Source organism: Trachurus trachurus (genome assembly GCF_905171665.1).
Source record: "Trachurus trachurus genome assembly, chromosome: 14".
NCBI lineage: Eukaryota > Metazoa > Chordata > Actinopteri > Carangiformes > Carangidae > Trachurus > Trachurus trachurus.
In genome coordinates, this window is record NC_139903.1 from 23,242,021 (window position 1) to 23,267,894 (window position 25,874).

Genomic DNA, 25,874 nt, shown 5'->3' on the forward strand with positions numbered 1-25,874 from the left:
TGGACGTACGTACGACAGGAAAATACTGAACATGTGACTTAAAATTATTTCATTTCAACATAGCTTTACACATTTTCTGATCACACTGTTTAAATATTGTTTTTACCCCAGAGTTTATTGGGGAAAATGGGAACAATTTAGTGTAATGCCTAAGAATGGGAATAATAAGAATACTTGTTTGTTGTCTTGTGGAACTGAAGGTTGCCTTCAATTTGTGGTAAATTTGACATTTAGTACTTTAGTACCAAACCCCGTTTCAATAATTTATTATGGAATTCAAAATACAATGTGGCCGTAACAGAAGATCACATAATACCTTAAAACTACAACTTTGACTGGCAGACATGATCTTTTCCAATGGTGGTAAATTTGGTAGTTCATGTCTCTCCCACATACATCAACCTGGTGCTGTAAATGCTCGATACTATGGCACCAGATTACACTGTATTGAATCATATTTCTTTCTGTTTGAGTAACAGCTAAAAACTCAAGTGCCCAGATGCTACAGGAAATTACAAATTTGTTTTAAAAAATTAAATTACTAAATAGAGTTGGAGTTCATTCTTAATCCTAAAGCGAAATTCTGATTTATGACATACTATGAAAATTAAATGAAACCATTGGTACAACTCAGTATACACTTGAATCTTCATTTCAGTAATGTAGAACCCACCTGCGCACAGTTAATCACACAAGGACACACAAGGGTCAGGATGGGGTGCTAATGGTTTTATTATTTTGATATTAAAATCAATAAACATAATCAGACTATTGTGGTTACAAGCAAAGCTGCGGTACCAACTCCTGGCTGATACAACAGAGAAAGAATTAAAAAAAAAAAAAAAGAAAGAAACAGAGAAAGAAAGAAAAAAGAAAGAGAGGCACAAAAACACAACAGAGATTCAGGGCAGGTGTCCGCAGGATGTGGATGAGCCAGAGACAAAAACTGTCAGAAGCTCTCAGAGAATGAGCCGTTACAGTACAAACCAAAACAAAAAACAAACATTTTTTTTTTACATTTTCATGCCTGTGCATAAAACCACCCAATGTGCCTCAAAGAAAAAAAATACAATGTAAAAGAAAAAAAAAAGAAAAAGTTAGTTAAACAAAAGTATAAACCCAGCACGACATTTATTACACAACATAAATATAACAACTGTCAAGATATTGTATTTGAACAGGCATATATGTGAACTACAAATATAGACGTCATTGCTAAAGAGAGGATCAAGTTAGTTTCAGCAGGATACACTTTTCTGCAGGTTTTGCTTCTTTATGAAATTATAATCACCAAGAGATCTATTATAGAGCACTTAGCAATGGAGTACAGCCTTCCTACTGAGACTGGTGAGAGGAACACACACAGAACTAAGTACAGAAAGATCCCATGCTGTTGATCTAGTCAAATAAGTTACCATACAAGACCAGAAGCATCATCATAACAATGGCATGTAGCTGTGGAGCTCAGGATGACAGATACCTCGCACATCCTCTACATGTTGGACTTGTATGGATTCCTATAAAATCTTCTTACTGTCTGTCGTTATTATCAAAAGTGAAAAAAAGAAAAAGAAACTGATGTTTTTAGGATAAACATTATATTTTTGATAAACGTCCCTCGCCTCATGCATTTTGGCAAGTCTGGAAGATGTAAATCATTGCAGTGTTGGATGATGAATTGGATGTGTGTGTAAATATAGAAAGAGGGGTTTTGTTTTTATTATCGAGGGTGGGTTGCTGTCGTTTGCTTTAATCAGATCAGTCTGCAGAAGAGGAAAAGAAACCCCTCCACATTATTCATTGCAGAGGAGGGTAAGGGGTCTCTGCCCACCAGCCTTAAGAGACCCTAATCTCAGAGAGCTCCCTGACGAGACAACTGCAAACCAAAGCCCTTCTGAAAAACAAAACCAAAAGTAAAAACTTTTTTTAAAAAAGCACCCAGAAGGGGTGAAAACATCTCTGGTGCAGTGGTGAAGTTTTTTTCCCCAGAAAACTTGATCAAATTATCATGATCAGATTTTCAAATTTCCCCGCCAGAGTTAGAGAGAGCGAGGAGAGCCAACTCCTCACCAGAGCTCTGAGGCTGTGGAGCAGCTGAACCTCGGCCGAGTCCAGACGACACAAGAGCTTCTGTTGCTCGACTCCTTGAGCCGGGTTCTTAGGGTTCTACTGGGATCAAACCTCTGGCCACAGAACACTTAATGAGGTTCACAGACTACAAGCACTCAGTCACAGTGAAGCCAGAATAAATCTGTTATTATAATGACTTTTACATTACTCTGATGGTTACTATTAAATGTTGTTTATGTTAAACTTTCAGCGTATTGATCTTAGATCAGTTTGCACTAAACCAACACTGTGTTGTCTCTGCACTTTTATTTTTGTATTGATTAAACCAGATAAAACATTTTAATTGCCCGGCTTTAGATTTCCTGTTATTATGTTTGTACAAAGACAGGCTTGCTGTTTCAGCTTGTTTCCAGTGTTTATGCTAAGCTAAGCTAAATGGCTGTTGACGGGAGCTTCAGATGTACTGAACACAACAAAAGTTAAACAATCTTGTCATAATTCTGGCAAGAATATACAGCAATCTAAAATGCAAACATCTTTTAAGTCCATATTAAAAGCTACATTATTTAACATGCAAGTCTTTCATTTTAATTTTGTGTTACATAATTTCACTAATTAAAATGAAAATTTATCAGAATTTTTGTATGTCTTGAAAATTTCAGTATTTATAAATAAAGACATATTTTAACTAATTTAGGGCTGCAGTTTTTTCATTCTTGATACATTTTCAGATCAACTGCCCAATTATTTTGTCAAAGTCAATAACGGTAACACTGCACAAATAGTGAAAGGTGTCCAATTCCTCAAAGCCTAGGTTGACGTCTTCACACTAGTTGAGCTAGATATGGCTGACCAATGGCCCCAAACCTGACACTAAAGGGTTTAGTATTATTTTTTGGATGATTAAAGTATTTCATTAATTTTCTGTTGACTGACAGAAAATTAAAAGACTTATAAATTCTTAAATACTTTCAGACTTTTTTGATATTTCTCAATCTTTTTAGTGTCAATATGTCAAATAATTGTTTTACAATCAAATTTACTTATTGAAAAAAACTCTAACATCTAATTTAATATTATTAATTGTGTGTTACCATTTGCCATATGCGGTGGCAGAATTGAACAAATTCAAAGTACATAATTAAGTAATATTACAGATGTGCTCTGAGCAAATCAAACAATATTTTCTATGTGAAAAAACAAGACAATGAATTCTGTTTTACAGACTTGCTATCAAAGTTGTATAATAACACAGGCAACTGTGTTTCACTGTGCCTGTAGTCTGTGTCTGTGAACCTCATGTGAAGTCTCTGACTCATGGCAAAGCCCACTTCAGTGGAAAAGCTATAAAGTCTAGTTGAAATAAATTTTCTTCGAACATGTTAATTTACAGGACTCAACAAATAAATATCAAACAAATGGCATGAACACTGGGATCAGGGAAAAAAGGCAATAAAATATAATTTAGGGAAAAAAAATTCAAACGTGCAACATTTGACAGAGTCAGAGCATAAATATCAAACCATAATATTAATAAAAAAGGTTTAAACATACAAGCAGGACAGCGGCCGTATAAAGATACAACATTCATGATCTTTCTGGATCCTGACAAGGAGACTAATCTACATTTATCAGCAAAGCAGCAGCAGCAGAGTTATACCTCGCTATGTCAGCATACAGCAGTGCAGCAGTCAGAAACACAAGACTGACCAGAGTCATCAACAGAAGGAATAATATGGCTAATACAGCTTTTTAACACAGCCATGTTAGCACCCAGCCACTGACAGATTAGCACCACAGTTTACCCCCATGCTCAGTTTGTCGCTTCATTCGCAACCTGCGACTCAGTGCCAACACTGACTTCAAGGAGGGTCTGGCACTTCATAATAGCAAAGTTAAGAAACGGAAAGTTCTGTTGTGTGTGTGTGTGTTTTTTGATTTTTTTTTGTTTTTTAATCCTTTCTCGAAAAGGTCTCGAGAGGCAGCAGCACAGTGCTCCATGTCGAAACCAAAGAAGAAGAAGAAGAAGAATGCATTGTAATTGACTAGGTATAAAGCAGGCCCGAGTCTCCCTCTGCCTCAGACACAGTGGAAGTTTGCTCTTCTCTACATGGACACACCAGCGGTGATAGCAGCAGCAGCCAATACAGAAAACACAATAACGTGGCGTAGTGGGCAGAGAAAGAGTTTAAACCAGAACCAGGTTTCCCAAAACATCGATCAATTTAGTTCAAGTGTTGTGGTATATGCTGTCTTCTTCAGTAATACCTTAAAAAGGGAACTCCCATGCAGAGTTAATTTTCTTACCCTGACATGGAAAACAGCTTTTATCAGCTGTTAAAGGCTGTTTATGATACACACTGTGTTGATCTGGGGGTTAAAGTGAGGTTTTCATTTTCATTGTATTACTTCAAGTTTAGGTTTTGGGAAACCCAGCCCATTTGTTTCTGCAGGGAAACCCCCTCCCGACTGAAAGAAGGTGCAGATTTGTGTTCTCATATATTTGATTAAGGCACCTGGTTCAGCAGGCATCATATTCAAAATATCTTTTTTCCTTGTATATGTAAAAACCAAGTGCAAGGTGAGTAACGCTGTTGGTCTTTGAAAAAAAAGAAAAGAAAAAAAAGAAAAAGGGTGTGGGAAGAGAATCAGGGGTGTGTGGTGGTAATAACATACTGAAACTGTGTCATGGACACCCTAAACCAAAATCTAAAGTCTCTTTGTGCTCATTCAATAGCAGCAAGTATGAAATCATTCGACTTGAGAGTACAGTGAGCCCAAGAAGTCGTGCAAAACCTTGTGACAATGAATACACTTTCTGACAATCGGCCAAATTATTTCTCAAATCTGCAAAGAACTCCAGACGTCACTTGATTCTCTCAATTCTATGCAGGGAATCGGCATGCAAAAACATCAATTCCCAATGCATCTTTTGTCACAGAGTACATTTCTGAATGTATCTAACTTACACAAGAGAAATATGTGCGAGGGAGTAAGCGTACAGCCTCTGGAGGCGAGCAACGAGGGTTCGAACAAGACAGGAAAACCTCGGAAGAAGCTCAAACCAGACTCTGGGGATCTGACGCCACAGCCAGCAGGAGGTGAGATTATCTCTGGCTTTTTTTGTTGTTGTTTTTATTTTATTTTTTATATTGAATCCAATTAATAGGAAATATTTGGTAACACTTATTTTACAGGTGCAGAATTTCTTAAAGAGAACTCTATGTATGTTGGTCGTGGTAATAGGGAAAGAAAGGAAACTCCTCCGTTTAGCCTCAACACTGTAAACACAACACTGGCATATTATCAGCTCATTAAGTTATAAAGAGAACATCTTAACAAACATTATTACTCATTTTATATCTATTTTCATTGGCCATCTGATGGATACAAATCAAATATTTGCTCTCTTTTAGCTCTGGTGTTGATCACTGAGAAGTGATAGTGAACCAAAACAGTAAGGCCACTGCCATAAAACCAAAACAATAGGCTGAAAGGTGCTAAAATGCTCTGTAGAGCACCTTACAAGTCGTCGTGTTCAATTTTCAAAATACAGAAACATCAACTAGTGCAACTTTAAGCCATGTAAACATGCATCCCTTACTTTTTTGTTACTTGAAAGGTTCAAATAAATTCTCTCGACCAATTCAGTATGTTTAACACCCTCTTGATTTTCTTCAGTACCAAATGGAAATTACCTTTTTGAAAATCGTTCTAAAATGTAAAACAAAGTGTGACCAAATATTTCCTCTGGAGATCATTCAAATTCAATATGTATCACCATGTTGCATTTGAAGTGAATCTATCATGGTAATAAAGTGGCATAAGGAAACCCATAATGCACCTGAATATGTGCATTTATTTAATGCATCTATGGTGAATATTTTTGCACCTGTACGACAGAATAAATATCCGTCGTATTTGTTTGTGCAGTGGTGTCGAATCCAGGAGTCTGGCTTTTACAAAGGGAATAATGGTACGCTTAACAATGACGATCATACAAGCCAATAAATACAGAAATCACCCGTCTGTAGCTAAAACAGAGCAAGAATCAGAATGGATCTTCTTCTGATTGGTCCAACAAGGAAACCATGCTGTTTACTGACAGATCCCTGGGGGGTTAATCTGTGTGGTAAGTTATTGATCAATAATCAGATGGACAACGTTGTTTGTGAGTGAGTCTCATTCTTGGATTATTTCTCAGGTATAGAAAAGAAATCAGCACCACATTACAAACCCCGGTTTGGACTATGGCTGGAAATCAAGAGTGAAATCCCTCATGTTTGTGTTTGTTTGAATACCGATTTGGAGAAAACAGAGAATCTGTGTGAATTCTTGTGACAAGTCTGTTGGCCTTTTTTTTTTTTATATTCTTTTTTTTATGTTTGTGTAGAGATCATTGCACCATATTGATTGACATTGATAACTCTTTACACACACACACACACGCACACACAATATTTTTGTACAGAGTAAAGAATGGCGACAATAATTGGAATACATAAATATATTTTCTTTTGATTTTATATGTCATCACATATGTCAGATAGAAGAACGATATTACCCTGATTTGCTGAAGAAGAGCTTTATGGATCCACTTAGCTTTTATTGGACAAGAGTAGCACAAAGTTACACACTCTATTAGCTTAATAGTTGACTGAATAGGATTTATCAGAATCATCAGAAATAAAAAGAATAAGGAATAGTTTTACTGGCGTGGATTTTTCACTCATTTCCTTGACTGTTAAAATGCCACAGAGTCTCCTGGTTTGAATGTAAAGTTGCACAGCTTGCACCTATCATGTTAAATGTAAAAACCTGTGAGGACTCTCGCGTGAACCAGCCTCGTGATCGACAGCAAAACACACGTTCTTCTCTTGTCACCAGGCCGTCAACCAGCGGCCCTTTCACCACTGTTGACCCCCTCCCAGACCTGGGCAAAATGATAGCTGAGAAAAATGCATCAAACAAACATCGTCCCGGAGGGATACGAGGGAGCAGTCTGAGTTTTTGAGGACATTTTTCCAGATATATTTCACCCCACGTCTGCTACTTCAATCAAGGTTGTTTTGAGCCTGTCAGGCTGAATGGTTTTGTTGTTGTTGTTGTTGTTGTTGTTGACTGAATAGTGGCAGAACAATGTCATAAGCTTCGGGCGCAGACCCTCAGCAAACGACTCGTCCCGCCATATTATTGTTTTTATTTGTGTGTATGTTATTTCAGAAGGCAATAAGTGTCCGGATTGAGTCTTCATTTGTAATTGGCTTGCCATACAGTACAGTGATATAGTAACTTCCCCCAAGGCGGCCGGGAACAACGCCTTTCAAATGAGCTCTTCCCGGCCGCCCCGGGCTAAACCCCCTCCTCATTAAGTCACAAGTAGAAATCAGTTTACAAATGATAACAATATAGCTCTCTGGAGAAATGTGTCCACACTGTACATCACCCTGAAGAGGAAGCCAAAGCAGAATCAGTTTTTCCATAGGAAACCTCTACTGAAGGCAAATGAATCATGACGCCAAGGGGGTCAGCATCAGGATCAATGTAGGGGCCCTGGAATCAAAACCCTCTTTTTTTTTGTTTTGTTTTTTTGTGTTTTTTAAGACCACAAACACACTAACCCACTCAGTCCCTGACCAGGAAATAGACTCAAACCTGTCAAGACACTGGGCTTCTCAAAGCCTAGCAATGATACGCTCTCATACCACAACTCATATCATCACACGGCTCTGGAAACGTGTAGATCAAACCCTCGTCAGGCCACACACCTATACACCTTTCTCTTGCTAGTTCATAGACCCAGCCAAGTCAGGTGATAGACCGATCCTAGCAAGTAGTCATCAAGTACACTTGCAGCATTCACACCAGGCCTTTTAGCAGCAAATGGAAGAAAAAAATGCTTTTCTTTTTGTTGTTTTTTTTTTTTTTTTCCTTTTTTGGACAAAGTGCTTTTGTTTTCAAACATATAAGATATAGTATTCTATACATATATCTAACATTTAGAAGATACATATTAACTTATAGTTTATATACAAAAATTAATCACTACTAAGAAAATAGCTATGGACGGTCGGGGAGAGCAAGTCATTTCGGCTACACCTGGACTACGAAGTGAAATAAGAATCATGGGTACTTGTCGTTCTAGTTTCATAAAAAGCACCAATTCTCCCTTTTTAGACGAAACTGAAAACAGTAAAAATATATATGTAGCACTAGCTGTTATTATTCAATCACACAACACAGAAAGACCACAGCTCTGCACCACCATCACCAGACATCACTCTGTGAAGGAGTACGCTCGTCACCTCAAACATGAGCTCAGTCTCGTCAATTTTTCTGGTCGTTTTTCCGTCAACCCGAGTGAACTCTGGCTGAAATTTTGTGCTTCCCTGGGACGAGGCAGAGCTTCCTCTGAGCAGGCAGCAGGGAGGGAAGCATACAGGCATCATGCATTGTTAAAGGTTGGACACGCTGCATGTGTTTTGGTGAACAAACATAAGCTGAGGATAAAATTCAGCAGTTTGAACCTCGGAGGAAGCAGCGTCGGTCCCCGGGAACGCAAAACGTCAACCAGTCCCACTGTTCAAGTGTGGAAAATCCCAACGACAATGCACAGTGCTGATTCAAGATCAGTCTGGGACAGAATCGAATGGCTTTGGCTTTCTTAGGGCGTTTACTGCTCCTCGTCTGCCCTCCCACCTCCCCACTGTTGTCCTCTGAGTTTCTCGCTTTCCCAGTCCGCACTTGAGACGGCCTGTCCCCGTTCTCTTAATAGACTACTCTTCCAACTAGACCATGGCTTTGCTGCATTGTGTTTTAAATAAATCCAATCCTGATTCTCCGTGTTTCGCTCAGCCAGCAGAGGAGACCGGAGGGGTCAAGTGTCGCTTTACACCATCGGATTAACTGCCTCCATTTTAAGACCTCTCTCCTTTTTTTCCCCTCCGCATCTCCTTCTCTCTGACCGATGAATACTTCCAAACCAACAGGAAAGCTAGCAGGCAGCTAAAATACAAAAATATAACAAACTTTTTTTTTTTTTTTGGTTTTTCTGATTTTCCTCTACTGCTCTCGATGCAAGGATAAGCTTTTAGAAATGTGTCATGCTTAAAAATTAATCAATTGTCATGAAAAGTGGCATTTCACCATTGATAGATATATCATTAATGTTTCTATATACAGTACTTTAAAACACAATTCAGTTAATATTTTGATGATGGACTAGACCTTGTCTACATACAGAAATCATACAAAGTGACACAGGAACATAACATTTTGGTTATTGTTGGTGACATTTTGACAAACAAGCAATAATGTAACATAGCTTATCTACTAGTGCTCTTGGTTTTTGTCCTAGATAGAGCCAATAACACAACTAGCATGTGGAGAGAAGAATCAGTTCAGGAATGAAGTGCTTCCTCGAGCAACAAATTTACTGGAGAAACCCATGGATGGGATTAAATTTTAGGAAAAAAAAGAAAAAAAGAATGAATAAATGAATGAATGTTCCTTTTCTGTACAGAATTGGACCCAAACTAATTTCACAGTTCTATGAAGTTCCCTGACCCTCCCACATTTCTTACATTCAATACGGCGTCAGGTAAGCTGTGCAAAACCTTACTTTAACTGGCTGGTCGCCGTTTCGTTGCATGTGTCTTTGGTACAAAAAACAATCAAAATATAGTGTGCAAATATCTTTTGTAACTCTAAACGAAAAACATCAGGTAACCCTCCCCCTGATCCCCAAAGACAGAGTACCAAAAACCATAAGTAATCTATTGCAGAGCCCTCCTATATACACAGACTCTGTGGCATCACGCAACGAGAGCTTCCATTTGTTTTATGTACATTCAGAATATCTTTAAACGACTGAAATACACAACAAACCCACAAACGTCTCACTCTCCCTCCTCCTCCGCCTTAACAAACAACCTCCCTCAGTGTAAAGTAGTCCTCCTCTCCTCGGCTGGACCTCAGGGAGCTCTGACCAATCGCCTCGTCTCGTTCAGTCCCTCTCACTCACACACTCACTCAGACTTACAGAAACACACACATACATAAACAAGGCACAATGAATAGAACTCTGATCAAACACTAGTATGAACACACCAAACTGGTCGTCTCTACTGTACAAAAAAGGGGAGCCGGTGCCGTTTTGTCACTGGGAGACACGTCTATGTACAGATTCCTAGAGGAGATGGATCACTGTTCATGTCTTCTTCATCACCATCATAATCTTCCTCAGTCTGCTCCCATACTGGCAAAATGCCTGGTTCAGCCAGTCCAGTTATATCCAGCACAAGGCCAAAAAAAAAGCACCAAACTACATGTGCTTCCTCTCCACATGGTCAAAGCTACCTCCTGTCCTTTAAGTCCACATTGTCAAAATCAGACATGAAGCTTTGTCCTGCCTGCGATAAGATACACTTCAACCCCAGCAGGATGTTTGAAATCTGAACTCTCAGCGTCTACTTTTGTTTTCTTTAGAGCATTAATTTGCTTTCTCTTTACTCCTACACTTTTACGATAGCAGAGCTGATTGGCAATCAAAGGATGGCATGAACATATTTAGGCCTTCAATACAAAATATTTCCTGCCACCCCATCAGCTCTCTTGGCAACCAAAGGCATTTTTTTTGTTGTTGTTGGTGTTTTAAATCGAAGTGCTTTTTTTTGTTGGGTCAATTTAACATCCTGGAGTTAATTGTGTTTGTTGCCATGTGAGGTGAATCTCGTCTAGGAAATCATGTGTAACAGTTCATCCTTTGTCGTCACAACCTCAAACAAATCGTGTGAAAAGTTTTCCAGTGGTTGCACTCTTTGTGTGACTGTCTCTGTCTCAGCCCAGGAAGCAGACCTCCAACCAGTCTGACCCAACACCATACTATGTTAAACATTTCTAATAATCACCAGTGGATTTAGGAACGTTCTACTAGCTATACACCGAACCATCACTTGCTTTTTCAGAGGCGCGTTTCCCAACAGATGCTCACGATGGGTTGGGAGACAGTGACGCACTGAATCTGCACACAGCGTGCAGAGACAGGAAAGCTAGGGTGTATGCCCTACAGGTGCATGGCTATTAACAAGCACACATACATACACACAGGGAGTGGTATGTGTGTTTGTGTGACTAACGATGTGCATGTGCTCGGGGGGGTTGGAGGGGCATGCAGACGGGAGCATAGTTACAATGGGACAGCACGTTGGTAATGTCTAGTCCACTCCTCTCAGTGGACCGGCGGCTCCGTCTACATTTTGGAGGTGGGGACTCGCAGGCCGACCAGTCCCCCGGTGGGATCCCCTCGGCCCGTGTTCTCCAAGATCTTGTTGACGAAGTCGGAAGTCTGCCCAGCAACTGGTGATGCAACTGCGCACAAAGACACATAAAGACGCACGCAGATGTTTGAAATGACTGCAGCAGGGCGAGTAGATTGTGCTGCTTTTTAACAACAGCCTATCACAATGCAGCGCCGTTCACTTTTTATCACTTTAGTCCCTTCTCATACCATCACCACTGTCTTTACATAGCTCTGCAATGTTATTATCACCTGCTTCCCACATTGTATTTCATTCACGAGTACTTGTCATATCCAAGTTGTCACATTCTTTTTTTCAGCTGTGAAATAATGTAGAGTCTGTGTGAGCTGCTGATTCGTGTACATTTCCTTGTCTTATCTAATTTTAATCTCAAGGAAAATTATCTATTTTGACATCATGTTATCTACTTTTCAGTATGTTTCAGTGGGTTGCAACGATTTGATTTCTGCAGCACGTCATTTTAAAGTTCTCCTTTTATTTCTTGCACACAACTGATTTGTCTCATTATTTTGGTGCTCTGATGAGCAGGAGCTGGAGTGGTTGTTTAATCTCAGTGTGTTTAAGACGGTTAGTTTTATTTCTAAAGTGTTTTATAAGCCCATGCGGGCTGGGCATACAGAAGACACAATAATAAAAGTCATTCATTCATTAACTGTAGTCTAAGACATGTTCTAAAAAACCTGGCAAAGAAACACCTAGGTCTGGATATAAAGTGTTTTGCAATACAGAGCTGTGAACCTTCAACAGTTTGGGCTCTGTCGTGTGTGTGTGTGTGTGTGTGTGTGTGTGTGTGTGTGTGTGTGTGTGTGTGTGTGTGTGTGTGTGTGTGTGTGTATATTGATTCAAGGTTCAACTCTTCATTTCTCACCAAGTGTCTCCTGGATGAGCTGCTCCAAAGTGTCAGTCATGTTGGTCGGACGGGGAGAAGAGTCCTCGACTCGCGCCACGATCTCCTCCTTGATGGCGTTGATCACAAACAGCAGCCGATCTACAGGAGGACACATGAGTCAGAGCAGAGACACTTTCACACGAAACACACTCAAACACATCTCCGCCTAGGTCAGGGATTCTATCTGTGATTGACAACAAACCCTTTTTTTAATGATCGGAAGGTATGTTTTAAAAGTGATAAACTGATCGATTAACAGGTGTGTATAGGTGCATGTAGCGCCGTACCGTACTCTGTGCTGAGTCCCCACAGCTTCACCTTGTTTGCTTCATACTGCGCCTTCTTTTTTAAACGACAAGCTCTATACAACACAACACAACGCAACAGATGGTTAGAAACTGAGAAACAACAGGTGCTGCTCTCAGATCAGCGTCTTAACTGTGGGCAGCTGCTGTGTGCGCGCATTTTACCTGGATGCCAGCTTGTTCTTCTCCTTGCGGGACCGGGGTCGTGCGGTCAGCGGCAGCTCGCTGACCGGCGTCAAGTCGCTGATCACCTTGTTCAGCTTGCGGAGTTCGGTGCCGATCTGCAGCAACTTGCGCGGATTGGGAGTCAGGTCCTCCACATCCGTGCGGCGTGACTTCTTCAACATGTACTTTCCTTTACGACAAGTGATGAAGAGAAGGTTTCAGAGATCAGAGTCACATCTAATTTAATGTCTGAATTGGTTTCTTTTTGTTTGTCAAGCTCATATCAGTGGATTTCTGTTAAATAACCTGCGATCTGAGTAATAAATGAATTATGAAACGTGGGAGAATTTATTTAAATTTTCCACACCATGAAAATATCTCACCGTTCACTGAATATTTCTCTGAGGATTTATATGTTTTCTCACAGCTGTCAGCAGGAAACACGTTATAAAATGTCATTTGCCGTTTAGTCATGGTTGGCGACACCTGTCCTGTGGTGGCTCTATGTGGTTCTATACCAGGTCTGGGTTCGGTAATACAGTAAATCATTACTGGTGGCTTGTTTGAAACACGGCTGCCTGGTTGTTGTTGAATTTTTCTTTTCTTTTTTTAAAAACACCACAAGCTGTGAAGTGCTTTTTCTTTTTCAAAACTGTTAATAAAAAAAAAAAAGCGAAGACACAAACATGACTCATCCTCTACATCCTCAAACAAAATACATTTTCGAACAAAAAGGATTAAATAAACACTGATGTGAGTGCAGGAGAAACGCTTTGACGCCTGTGGTAATGGTTCATGTGCTTTTGACTTTCACTGTTTTTTAAAAAAGAAACGGTGCAGCCTGTTGTGTGAAGGATGAGATATGCTCTTTTTATTCACGTCACATTTCCACCGTGTTCACTGAAATTGAAATTGTGGAAAATCCAAACCAGGGCTGTCCTGCTGAAAGACTGTCTCACTGCACTGTCCTCTAATACGACTGAAGTGATGAAGCTTCTTTTCCATTGGAGATTCTCACAACGCTTTTGACCGTCTGTCTTAAGTCTTAAAGATGGAAATATTTTGCTCTGAAGTATAATTTATATGTATATGTGTGTGTTCTTGTGTATACCATGGAGAGGCCCGTTCTTCTGGTACAGGTTGCTAGGCAGCGTGTGTCTGTCCCACTCAGACGGCTTCAGCATCCGCTCCTGTTTAGAGGGGGTGAGCTGCTCGCTGTACTCCCAGAAGTAGCGACGCTTGCCTCTCTTCCGGCTGGAGACTCCTGCTGTCAGGCCTTTAATATCCTCCATCAGCTCCACGTCGCAGCCTGGAGGAGGTGGGAGGGAGACGGGGACAAAATTACAGCAACAAAAAGACAGCAAAGAGGAAAATGGAGGTGGGACACTGAGACAGAAGAGAGGGTGATAATTAATCTACTACCTGGCTCAGAGAAGGCGTCGCTCATGTCGTCGTCCTTGTCCGCTTCGTAGTCTTCGTCCTCCTCCTCTTCCTCCTCCTCATCGTTCTCAGAAAGCTCGTGCTCGCTGCCGAAGCCCTCGTCGTGGTCTTCGTCGTCCAGCTCCAGCCCGTCGCCTTCCTCCTCCTCCTCCTCCTCCGCCTCCGCCTCGTCCTCCTCTTCATCCTCCTCTTCCTCGTCCTCCTCCAGCTGGGGGTGAGCTCTGCCGGCCAGTTTGCTGCGGGTCAGGAACAGAGAGTAGTTGTGCTCCTCCTCCTTGCTCTTCTCTGTGCCTTCGACCACGAGGACGCCGCCGCTAGCCCCCGCCACGCTGTCGCCGCTGTCGGCCAGCCCCGAGGTGCTGCCCTCCAGGGCCTGGCTGGCCTCCACCAGCTGAGGCACGGAAGCGGAGGGCCAGCCTACGGGCGTCTCTCTCCTCGCCGCCCCCTCCGCCCTCCTCTCGAAGCTCGTCAGAGCCCCGGAGCCGCCGGCGGGAAACGCCACCAAGGTGGCGCTGGCCGAAGTGGAAGCCTTCTCATCCTGGGGCTGGGAGAGAGGCAGAGGAGGATCTGACCTCTCGAAATCTGTTGGGGAGGGCAAGTCAGGCTGAACGATAGCGCTCACACGGACTTTAGCCTTCCTCACAAAGTCAGAGCCGTGGGAAGTCGGGGCGACCATCTTGGTTCCTCGCCCCTGGGACTTGCTTTGAGCCTGCCCGTAGTCCTGGATGAGGCTGAGGTGGGTCTGGGTCTGGGTCTTCGCCATCGTCTCGGTGCTGGAGGGGACGGGCCTGGTGGCTTTTTGGGAGCTTTCAGGGAAGTCTGGGAGAAGGCTGCGGGATGGACGAGATGAGGACATGCTCGGGGAGGGCCGCACGGAGCCGGGGCCAAATCCTTGGCCGGGGATCAGGGGTCTCTTACTGTGACAGGGAAACTGGGAGGACTGGGGCTGAGGTTGGGGGGTGGGCAGGGTCAGGTCGGCGGGGGGGTAGAGCGCCTCGCACACAGGCTGCGAGTCCTCACTGTTGAGCTGAGCCAGTGTCGGGGTTCGACTGATCACTTCCTCGTCCTGGTAGGGACTGGAGAAGTCGTCCAGTCCGAGGAAATCCACCTCTTTGGTGCCCCAGATGTCACAGCTGGCCAGCCGTGTGTATCTGTAAGCACAGAGCCAGATCTGTCAGCAGGGAAACTCTCATTATCTACACAGTGTTCAAAGGAAAAAACTGTTTCCTCTTTTTGGTCCAAATCTGAATTTGTAGGAGAAAAAAAAAATCAATACTGCAAAACAAGTTCTGCAAACGAGAAGTTGTGATGTGTGGCTGAGATCTCAGACAGGCTAACTATCTTCTTTTTTATCACATGGCCTTTTCCTTTCAGTTTGGATTTTATTATCTACATTTCAGTTTTCGCTAAAGAACTTTGTTCAAAAGGTGCCACAAATGTCAGAGCTTGTTACACCTTATGAATATTTGCACTCACTGAAGCCAGTGAATGTTCTTCTGACTATTCATAAAATGAAAACTGTGATAACGGAATTTGTCTTAAAGAAAATGTTTCTCTGTTTTATATCAATGTTAAATGAACATATTTAGATTTCATCTTGGACTGGGATACTTTGGCAGCTTGAACCAAACAGACTTAAAGTTAAGCCTGGAAAGCTTTTGTGTGAAGGTACCTGTCATCACAAACAGCAAAGGCAACAGGTTTTCCGGTCTGAATGACGCATCTGATCCTCAGTTCACTTTCCAGATCAAATTTGCACCTGTAATTCTTGTGTTCAGTTTATGGCTTTACACTTTTGTAACAAGTGAAAGCAGTCAAACCTCTTTGTACCACCAGTTATAAATATACCCCATGGACAAACAGAGAGCTTAGCGCCTGTCTTCACTCTACATCTGGTAGTTACAGTTTTGACACCCACACAGACACTGTCTGACTCCATCTCTTTATGGAGATCCACAAACACTTTCCATAACACATGAGAGCACCCAAGCTGCAGCGTGGGACCAGTCTGGACAGTCCAGGTTGTAAAAGAATGACTCACTCATTAGTTGAAAGACGTGGCACTTTCCTCCGTTCCACTCAAACATGACCTCAATCAACCCTGTCAGCAGCAGACACCCCCTCACCCCCCCTCCCCAACTCACCTCCACCTGCATTGTTCCTCCTCAGTTGTAATAGCTGTCAGATTTCAGACACTGGTGTCTGTCCTCAGAGAAGATAATACACACAGCTATTCTGGCAGCAAAGCGTTAGGATAGCTGCAGGACAGGCAGAGAATCACCTGAGATCCAGGGAATCTGCAGCAGACAGCTGCTGAGTTGTTCCTCTGAACCCCTCCCTCTCTACCTGCTCCAAATCATCCAGTGTCACACAGGATGACCAGCTGTGGCCAATAACTGTACATTCAAGTGCTATAAAAACCCTGAGGCGCCCAGCCAATCTCACAACATCATCTCATTTTCCCAGCAAAACAAATGATTTTATATTTATTTCATACAACTAAAATCAACTGCTGGGGTCACCTTATTAAGAATGTAAAATAATACATGAATTAGTTGTTAAACAGTGACTTCAGGATGAGGCATGAAAAGCTCAAATATTCATATCTTTTTGTTCTTTTTTTAAAGTATATTTTATGGGCTTCTTTTGCTTTTAACTGATTGGATGGATGGATGGATGGATGGATGGATGGATGGATGGATGGATGGATGGATGGATGGATGGATGGATGGAAGAGTGGATGGAAGAATGGATGGGTGGATGGATGTGTGGATGGATGGATGGATGAATAGATAGATAGATGGATGGATGTGTGGATGGATAGATGGATGGATGGATGGATGGATGGATGGATGGATGGATGGATGGATGGATGGATGGATGGATGGAAGAATGGATAGATAGATAGATAGATAGATAGATAGATAGATAGATAGATAGATAGATAGATAGATAGATAGATAGATAGATAGATAGATAGATAGATAGATAGATAGATAGATAGATAGATAGATAGATAGATAGATAGATAGATAGATGGATGGACTTTTATTGTCATTGTGCAGTCACCTGGACAACGAAAGGTGCTATATGACATAACATATAAAGTGCTACACATAATAAAAAACACATGCTACACATAATATGGAGAAATGGGGAGGCAAAGAGAGGGGAAATGACATGCAGCAAAGGGCCACCAGATTCAGGATTCAAACCGGCCTCAACCGACTGAGCTATACGCCGCCCCAAAACCTCCAATATTTCTGCATCTTGGGGCTCCTTCCTGACGCTTTGGATACACAGACAATACTCTTCATTCTGTTTGCAAAAAATTAATTACAGCGCATAAATAAATGATCCAGTACCTGGTGAGGTCCTCCCAGTAGGAGTCCCACTGTTCGAACGCTGAGCTGCTGTAGACTGTCTCGCACTCGCCGAGACCCATGAGCTGATCCACGCAGCCCTCCACCTCCTTTCCTCCGTCCCCGACCCCCACCATGCTGTCCCCGCATGGGCTCTGCCGGTGGGTCATGTCTCTGTCCTGCTGGCAGGAAGAAAAGACAGAGGTGAGTCACGCAGTTGACATGTTGAAAGTGTGAAGCGCTTTTTATCAGGAGGTTTTGGCAACTTCAGTGTGACCTGGTCCAGTGTCCATGGTAAATCAAACAAAAACGAAGCTGCTTACAACTTCACTTGACACTGAATTTTCTTCAGTTTGAGAGTTATCCAATGATAGCTGCCTGTACGTCCATGGGTACAGCGTAAACAGGAGCATCAGACGCGGAGCCAACTCCCAGAAACACGTCAAACAGTTCACTGTTGTTTTCAATCTCCTGTTTTTACCATGGCTGATAACAAAAACCAAAGCCCTTCTTGTTCCAAATATACAGTTTGTGACCAAGACTCAAAGAAAATCTCCAGTTTTAACATCAACTGTATGGACAAGATCATTTTTATCTGATGATTACAGTATGATACAATATGCATATAATTCTTATATATAGTTTATATGATACACCATTGACAGTATTCGATAAAAAAAAAAAAAGAATTTAAATAAATTCAGCTGAGCATGAAAGGAAAGTGGCAATTACAGTTGGAAATATAATAATGTAGATACAGTACACTATCAGAGGGCACTGGGTTATTACTGGAAAATTGAATTTTTATATGATTTATGCATCATTTTGATGAGGTATAACGAGGTAATTTGACAGGTTTTCAATTTGCTGCCTGAACCAAAAATGTCATTCCCATCTGGTTATTGTGGCCATAAATAGTTTCCCAGGTAATTCCAGAAACTGTACTGCATCACAACAGCAGGTTGAAGGAGGACTGTATTCACGTAGCTCGCTCCTCGCTGCAGCCAAAGATAACTGCACAACAAATTCAACAACAACACTTCTCTGGGCGGCCTCAGCGGTTCACCTGCTCATCACAATCTGTTTGAATAACGCTGAAGGCTCCAATTGCATAATTTTATTTTCACTTTCCATCAAAACACAGTCACAAGGGCAATGTGGCTGAGATAACCACACCATAAATACATATCGACAGTGGGTGAAGCTGACATCCGACACCGTTTCTGGCTTGTTTTTCTGTCAGAAAGGTTTTAATTTGCACAACATGAGACCAAAGCGCATTAGTGGTAAGGGTCTGCTGTTAATCAATATCAGTTGTTGCTCAATTGGAACTTTATTGAGCCACCAGAGGAAAATCTTTCTGCAGAAAGGAAGCTAAAAAAATAAATAAAAAAAACACAACTGGAGACACTGACAGTGCTGGGATTATGTTAGCAGTTTAGAGTGTATGAAAGACACAATAGCAGCAGCAACACAAAACAAAATGCTGAGCCTGTGTGGAGAATCAAGAGGCGTCACAAGGCTGCACATAAGCATGTCAAATAAATGAAAACTTGAACCTGTTGAATCCAATTTTTCAGAAGCCTCCAACTCTGACCAAAGGGGAGCATATCAAATTCCTGAAGGAGAAGCTGGTCTGGATTTGATCAAATGGATTTAGCTTGTCTGTGTGATTTGTCTTTTATAGAAAGCTCCAGTGTTTACTCGCCGTCTTGACAGATTCCTCCTCCACACATTTAAACTCCCATAACAACAAAATTTGTTTGATCTGCAAAATCACTCCATCAGGCATCTGTAAAGCCTTTGTTGACACATCGTGCATATTTCCCTGTGTGAGTAGATCATAACAAAATATTGCAGAAACAGAAGACAAGTTAACCAATATCTGTCCATGGATGATGATTCATCCTACACATTCATCTCTGCTTTGTTACTATGGTGCACACGTGAATCTGTGCTTAGCGGGCAGTAGATGGAGGTGGACACCTGCGGCTGACAGCCTCGGTGGTGACAGGTGAGCTGTCTGTCTGTTTAAAGCTGCCTCACATTGTCTGCCTGTGAGCCTGACAAATGTCACATGGCTGCTCAACAATTAGACACAGATCTCTGTTTTAAATGTCACGCAGGCAGCTGGGCTGACCTCGCGCAAGCGTAATCTGAATTCTGACATTTCTCACTATTAGTCCAACTATGACTGACAACCACTGTGCAAAAGATAAAAGGAAACAAAAGTACCTATTAATATGGATATTTACACTATAATCATTGACAATTAGCACTGTTACTATTATCTCTCTCTCTCTCTCTCAAACCCAACTGGACAGACAGTTTTCACCCAACTCTATAAAGTGAATTGAAATAATGTGTATTATAATTAGGCGCTATAGAAATAAAACTGAGCTGACTTGAAAAAGCATCTTCACCAAACACCCAATTATAATGTAGGGTTGTTAATAATTAACTCTAAACCATTAACCGACATTTGAACAATCAATATTATCACTTAAACAATGAAACATATTTAGGTTTGCTGCATGGTGTTAGAGATGATCGTCAGACACTGATTAATGCACGTTGGCGGTTTTTGATCATTAATTAACAGAGAGCAAGGGGGTGGTTTCCTTTCATTTTGTTAGACTTGTTAAAGTATAAACAGTTTATTTGCTATTTATTACATTATAGTCTACTTGCCAGCCCATAGGGCCCCACTGTGAACCCGGAAATGTTGAGTACCCCAAAGTTTTATGTTAGAAATATATAGTATGGGTCCCCAGTATTCAGAAACTGCTGGATGCTAACTTATATATATTGGGCAATTAGCACAATTTACATAATTAGCATAAATTAGCATAATTTCATATATGGGCAATATTTCAACAAAATTGACTTGGCTGATCTGGGCAATATTGGAGTGGTTTTAGGGGTTATTGATGATGCTGAATCCATTTCTGACATTTTCAAAATTCAAAATGGCTGTCTAAACCGGAAATGACCAGATTTTAACTGCCAGTGGGCCGATTTTGATGGATTTCAAAATCTGGTCACCGGTTTAGACGGCCATTTTGAATTTTGAAAATGTCAGAAATGGATTCAGCATCATCAATAACCCCTAAAACCACTCCAATATTGCCCCGATCAGCCAAGTCAATTTTGTTGAAATATTGCCCATATAGGAAATTATGCTAATTTATGCTAATTATGTAAATTGTGCTAATTGCCCAATATATATAAGTTAGCATCCGGCAGTTTCTGAATACTGGGGACCCATACTATCTATTTCTAACATAAAACTTTGGGGTACTCAACATTTCCGGGTACTCATTGTTGGCAAGTAGACTATTATAAAATATGTACCTACCAAGGAGGAGTACTCTTGTAGGCTCTTGTGCTGGCTCTGCACATGTGTTACATGATTTGCGTCTTGACTTTGAACAGGAGCAAAACTTTACATTTAGCTCTAACCTAAATATTTCACATGCTGTGAGCCTGTGAGGAATGTCTATTTTCATCCACTGAAAACACCTGGATGTGTCATGGCAGAATCAGTAAAGGTGTTGCTGACAACATTAAAATGGTTTCATTCTGCGTAAAAAAAAATGTCTCCGGCTTTAAATTCAATCCAAACTTTTTTCCTGTTTAGTCTATTTAATTTTAAATGCAAAGTTACGTAAAACTTGTTTTGTGTCTGAAGCCCCCTGTTCATCTGAATTTCAGTAAGTTAATTAAAAAAAAAGAAAAGAAAATCTCTCTCCAATTTCAAATAAGTGCCTCTGCTCTTTTGAATTAGCATCGTCTCTGGTGCTTGTTGGAGCTTGTGTGCTGTGCACCAAGTAACCTTTTTTTCTTCTTTCTTTTTTAGCTCAAGCTGAGCCGAGCCATAAACCACTGTGATTTTCCACTGCACATCAAGAGCAGGTCAGACTCGTTGTCTACCTTGATGACACAGTGGAGGCGCTGATTTAAGAGCCTGTCAAAGCTGCCGCTCTTGATTCATTGATCATCTCACTGTGACCGTATCTGTTTGTCCTGCTCCTCCCACCAATCTTTAAAACTGACGCTTCACAATAAAAGACTCTTGCGGGTTGGCCAGTGATGACCTTTTAATGTGAAGTGGCATCAGCGGGAAATGTGCCGTCAGCATCGGCTAAAACTTCACACAGGTCTGACGGCAGTGACAGCGATCGGTGAACAAGAAAAATAGGGCCGATATCAGACGGTTAACAGGAAGTGAAACTCCAAACTACAGAGATTATGTTTGATGCCTTTTTGGAGATCGTACAGAGATTTGTTCTTCTGTGACTCTGCACTCAAATGAAAACAAACACTGAGCTGAAATCACCTGCAGTTGAGCTTGGAAAACAGACAGATGCTACTAAAGTGGATAAAATGTGCTTAGATAATTCTTTTATGCCAGTCAGTCAACATAAAACCGCCTAAGTGGGGAATATTTGCAATTCACAAAAAAAGGAAAATATGAAATGAATGGAGTATTTTTTGTTGTTGTTGTTTTTCAATTGTGTCTATGGACCTAAAGACACAGATCGTTCCTCATGTGACTCATTGACAGCACAGCATGAGCAGCTGGGACTGATATGTAGAAGAAATTAGACTCAAAGGATGTTTAACAAGGCCTGATGCCTGCCTGTGAGATGAGCATGTGTGTGTGTGTGTGTGTGTGTGTGTGTGTGTGTGTGTGTGTGTGTGTGTGTAGCCACTCACCAGTTCGTACATGAAATCTGGGTCAGAGCTGGTGGCGAGCAGCTCAGTGCTGGTCAGGGCCTGGTCAGCAAATGAGTAGTTCTGAAAGGCGTCCCCAAAGGGAGGCTCCATCCCACTGACGCTGGGCTGCAGCACAACAAGAAGAAAAGACAGTTCAAAAATGTATATATAATAAACATGAATAAACACGACTACCACCAAAACCAATATCTGATAAAGCTGTGGTCCTGTGGTTGTATTCATTACTCTTGTATGTAATGTAGCCTGACTGATACTGGGATCAAATGTTGTGGGTTTAAAATATCTGATTAAATGACGCAATAGATGGTTAAATGGATAGACTATACAGTAACTATACTATACAAACTTACAATATTATTAACACATGGCTAAAGGTTCAGTACAAAAAGCTGCCATCACAACAAACAGTGTTTCTTCTTGTAGGATACCACATGTTGCTGAGGGACAGTCCTTCATGTCACTGTAGTGTCTGGTATGAATGATAATGCGATAAAGGCTGAGAAAGAAGAGCAGCATCATTTGAAAAAGAAAAACACTTGGGGGGAAAGATCATCTCCCACTGAGGCCGATTGCGTAACGCTTTAATTAATTCAGCACCACAGACAATAACAAAAAAAAAAAAAAAAAAACTGAATACAAAATCACGTCTAAACTTCCCATTGTATCATTTAATACATATTTTTTATAAAGATCCGGTTCATATTTTCATTCACGAGCTCACTCGTTTGCTCATCTGCCCCCAGCAGCTGTTTGGATGTAGCATCCACTGAACCAGGATCAGTCTGTTCAACACGACTGAACTGTTTTTCTATGATACAGCCTGTCTGCGTCTGCTTACTGAGAAGCTCCTTTGTTCCCATTTGTTCAGTGGATTCACCAGATTTTGGTGGATAAAATGTACACTGTATGGGCTTAGCAGTATTATGGTATTTCCTATCATTTTGACACCTGTTTTGGCAGTGATGGTTCAGCTTCCCTCCATGTTGTCCATCTTACCTGAGGCATTGCCAGGCACAGCTTAAAGCTCCAGCGGGGGGGAACCTCTGGGTCTCCTGTCCAGTCCCAGTGGTTTGAGGTTGTCCGATCAGCACGATAAATTACTGCTGAGGGAGACGATAGCAGAGTGCTGGTGGATGCAGCCTGCTAGGCTGGGTGGGTGGGGGGAGAGGGAGGGAGTCAGTAACTGGCCTCAACCTGGTCTCGTCTGGTCTGGTCTCTGTATGGGTAAGGCCTGTGGCACAAACACAGAGAGAGAGCACACGGCAGAAGAATTAGAAAACGAAAGGGAAGGAAATGAAGAAACAACCCACCATGAGCATGCAGATAGATTTTAACCACAGCTGCAGAGGTTGTTTGTTATGAGCCGTGTGATGATAACGGATTTGCAAACAAAGCAAAAATGAAATATTCAATTAAAAAAAGAAACATGCAAACAATAAAACGCCACATTAAATGACTGTAAATAAACGGCTGAATCCATCAGCTGATAAACATGAAATGATTCTGTTAAATGTTCATTACTGAAGTCTGAGGTTCCTAATCTTTTCCAACCACTTAGAAATCTGTAAAATATTCCCAACGACATCAATGTGAAGGCTAAATAATAACTTCTTGAGGCACTTTCTTCTCTCATGATATTGACTGAAGATTCAGGATGAGAATTACTATACGGTTGGATGCTTCTGTTTTTACCAAGGATGTGATTTTTTTATTGCAAAATCAGACCAGAGAGAGAAAAAACAAGAAGTAACGACATAAAAGTTGCTATCACAGATTTCTCCTGGTAATTGGCCTTATTAAGGAAAAAAGTAAAGCTTCATTTTTAAAAAATAAATAATTCATTTGAAAACATTAAATGTATTTATTTATTCATATCATTATGTTTGTCTGAAAAAATCTTTCTCATGACTACATGGATTCCAGCTTTTATTAAATATTCTATGAATGTAAAATGAATATTTACACTTTCTCCGCTTTCTGACATCTGATAGACCAAACTGAAACTTGTTTTTATTATTTCAATATTTGAAAATACCACATATTTCCTGTAACATTCTCAACATTCAACAGTATCGTGCATCAGCAAAATCTAGTGCACACGCAAAAGTACTGTGCATGTTCCTCAACCTCCAAATACCCAACAATCATACAATACTGACCCATCAGAGGCAGAAGAGTTAACAAAGTTGGTCCTAGTTTATTAGTACACATTGCATTTAATTTGGCTCTAAAATTAGCTTTTGGAAGCCGGGGGTTAAAGGTTTGCTCAGTAACTATGCACGTATGTCAACAAGACCTTTTTTTCCTCTGAGCATTTGCGGCTATTAATATGCCTGTGTTGTTTTCTCTTTCTGAGATTCCTTTCATGCTTGTGAGCAGCCTCGTGCTATTTCATAATGTGTTTTGTTGTGGTGAATCTCAGCCAAAAACCAGCCATGTGGGGGCAATAAGCATCTACATAGTTCAACTAGAAGAGTCAATGTATTGATTACTGAACCCAGGCACATTTACAAAGTAACTGATATGAGTTGGTTTCCTCTCTGAGCTGTGCTGTGAGAGCTACTGTGACAAAGGTGAGAGCATCATGTGGTTAGAAAACCAGTCTGTTTCTATGATGCTGCTATGACAGGAGGACATAATGACCTGTCCTCATGACCTGTCGACCGACCCGGACCTGGGCAGGTGAAATTTACAGACTGAAGTGGAAGTGATTGTTGGCGTGGTTGCAAGGGATGAACTGCAGAAGCTAGAAGGGAACATTTTATAAGTTCCAAATGATAAGCATTTCAGTGTCATCGTTTATTATCAGTGTCCATTCACTGCCAGCGATGCAGCATCTCTCCTTCTCCGCCGCTCATATTATCTCTCCATGCAGCTGCACAAACAAGCTTATGAATGACCATTAGTTCCTACAGGAGGTGTGTGTGTGTGTGTGCCGCCTTCTGTTAAACAGACACTGGGGAGGTTGGCAGGTTCACAGGGAAGCTAATTCATGGCCGCATTCATTTCAATACTGGGTAAACTAGAAGGGCACTCGAAGGTAGACTGCATACCTCCACCAAGGCCAAACCAAACTGTTTCTTTTTACATAAATACCTAGACCTGAACCAAACAGAACAAGCTCACACAGATCTCTGTATCATGTCTGATTACATGAAAATCCACATTCTTGAGAAATTGATTTTAAAAAATGTCAAGGAGAGTGGTTTAAAAACTGGCCCAGGTCCTGTCCATCCGTCAAATTTGGTGCAAACTAGTTTTGGTGCAAACTTTTTTGTGTTATTTCTGTTAATAAACAAGTAAACAAAGCAATTAGGGGCAGCGGTCAGACGCAGACCTCCACCGTCAACCATCACATCAATTCAGATAATTAAAGCAGAAGTAAGCGATCCGTTTTGGCTAATGCTGCGTTCCAGGCAGGCTTTTGAAACCGTAAATTACAGCTTCAAGTCACAACTTACGACTTTGTAGCGTTCCAGACAACCCACTCGTGTTTTTCCGACCTGTTTTACCTGTGAAAAGTCACTATAACGGCCACTCGTAACTTCCGACCCGTGAACTCGTACCAGATCGAACTGGTACG

General features: G+C 41.3%; 1 protein-coding gene across 2 annotated transcripts in view; it reads right to left on the reverse strand.

The window, feature by feature from the left end:
- Positions 1-733: 733 nt before the first annotated feature.
- crebrf (creb3 regulatory factor) overlaps positions 734-25,874 on the reverse strand; it is a 33,164-nt gene continuing 8,023 nt past the window's right edge. Inside the window, exons 2-10 of one of the 2 annotated variants that reach the window (XM_083986770.1) lie at positions 23,288-23,522; positions 22,271-22,396; positions 17,555-17,730; positions 14,172-15,340; positions 13,861-14,058; positions 12,750-12,939; positions 12,567-12,640; positions 12,259-12,378; positions 734-11,427 (exon numbers count right to left, since the gene is read on the reverse strand). In XM_083986770.1, coding sequence (XP_083842896.1) covers positions 11,321-11,427; positions 12,259-12,378; positions 12,567-12,640; positions 12,750-12,939; positions 13,861-14,058; positions 14,172-15,340; positions 17,555-17,730; positions 22,271-22,396; positions 23,288-23,296 — 2,169 coding nt within the window. In that variant the 5' untranslated portion in view covers positions 23,297-23,522 and the 3' untranslated portion in view covers positions 734-11,320. Of the gene's footprint in view, positions 11,440-12,258; positions 12,379-12,566; positions 12,641-12,749; positions 12,940-13,860; positions 14,059-14,171; positions 15,341-17,554; positions 17,731-22,270; positions 22,397-23,287; positions 23,523-25,874 lie in introns of both variants that reach the window. The other variant, XM_083986769.1, reaches the window with a different exon arrangement.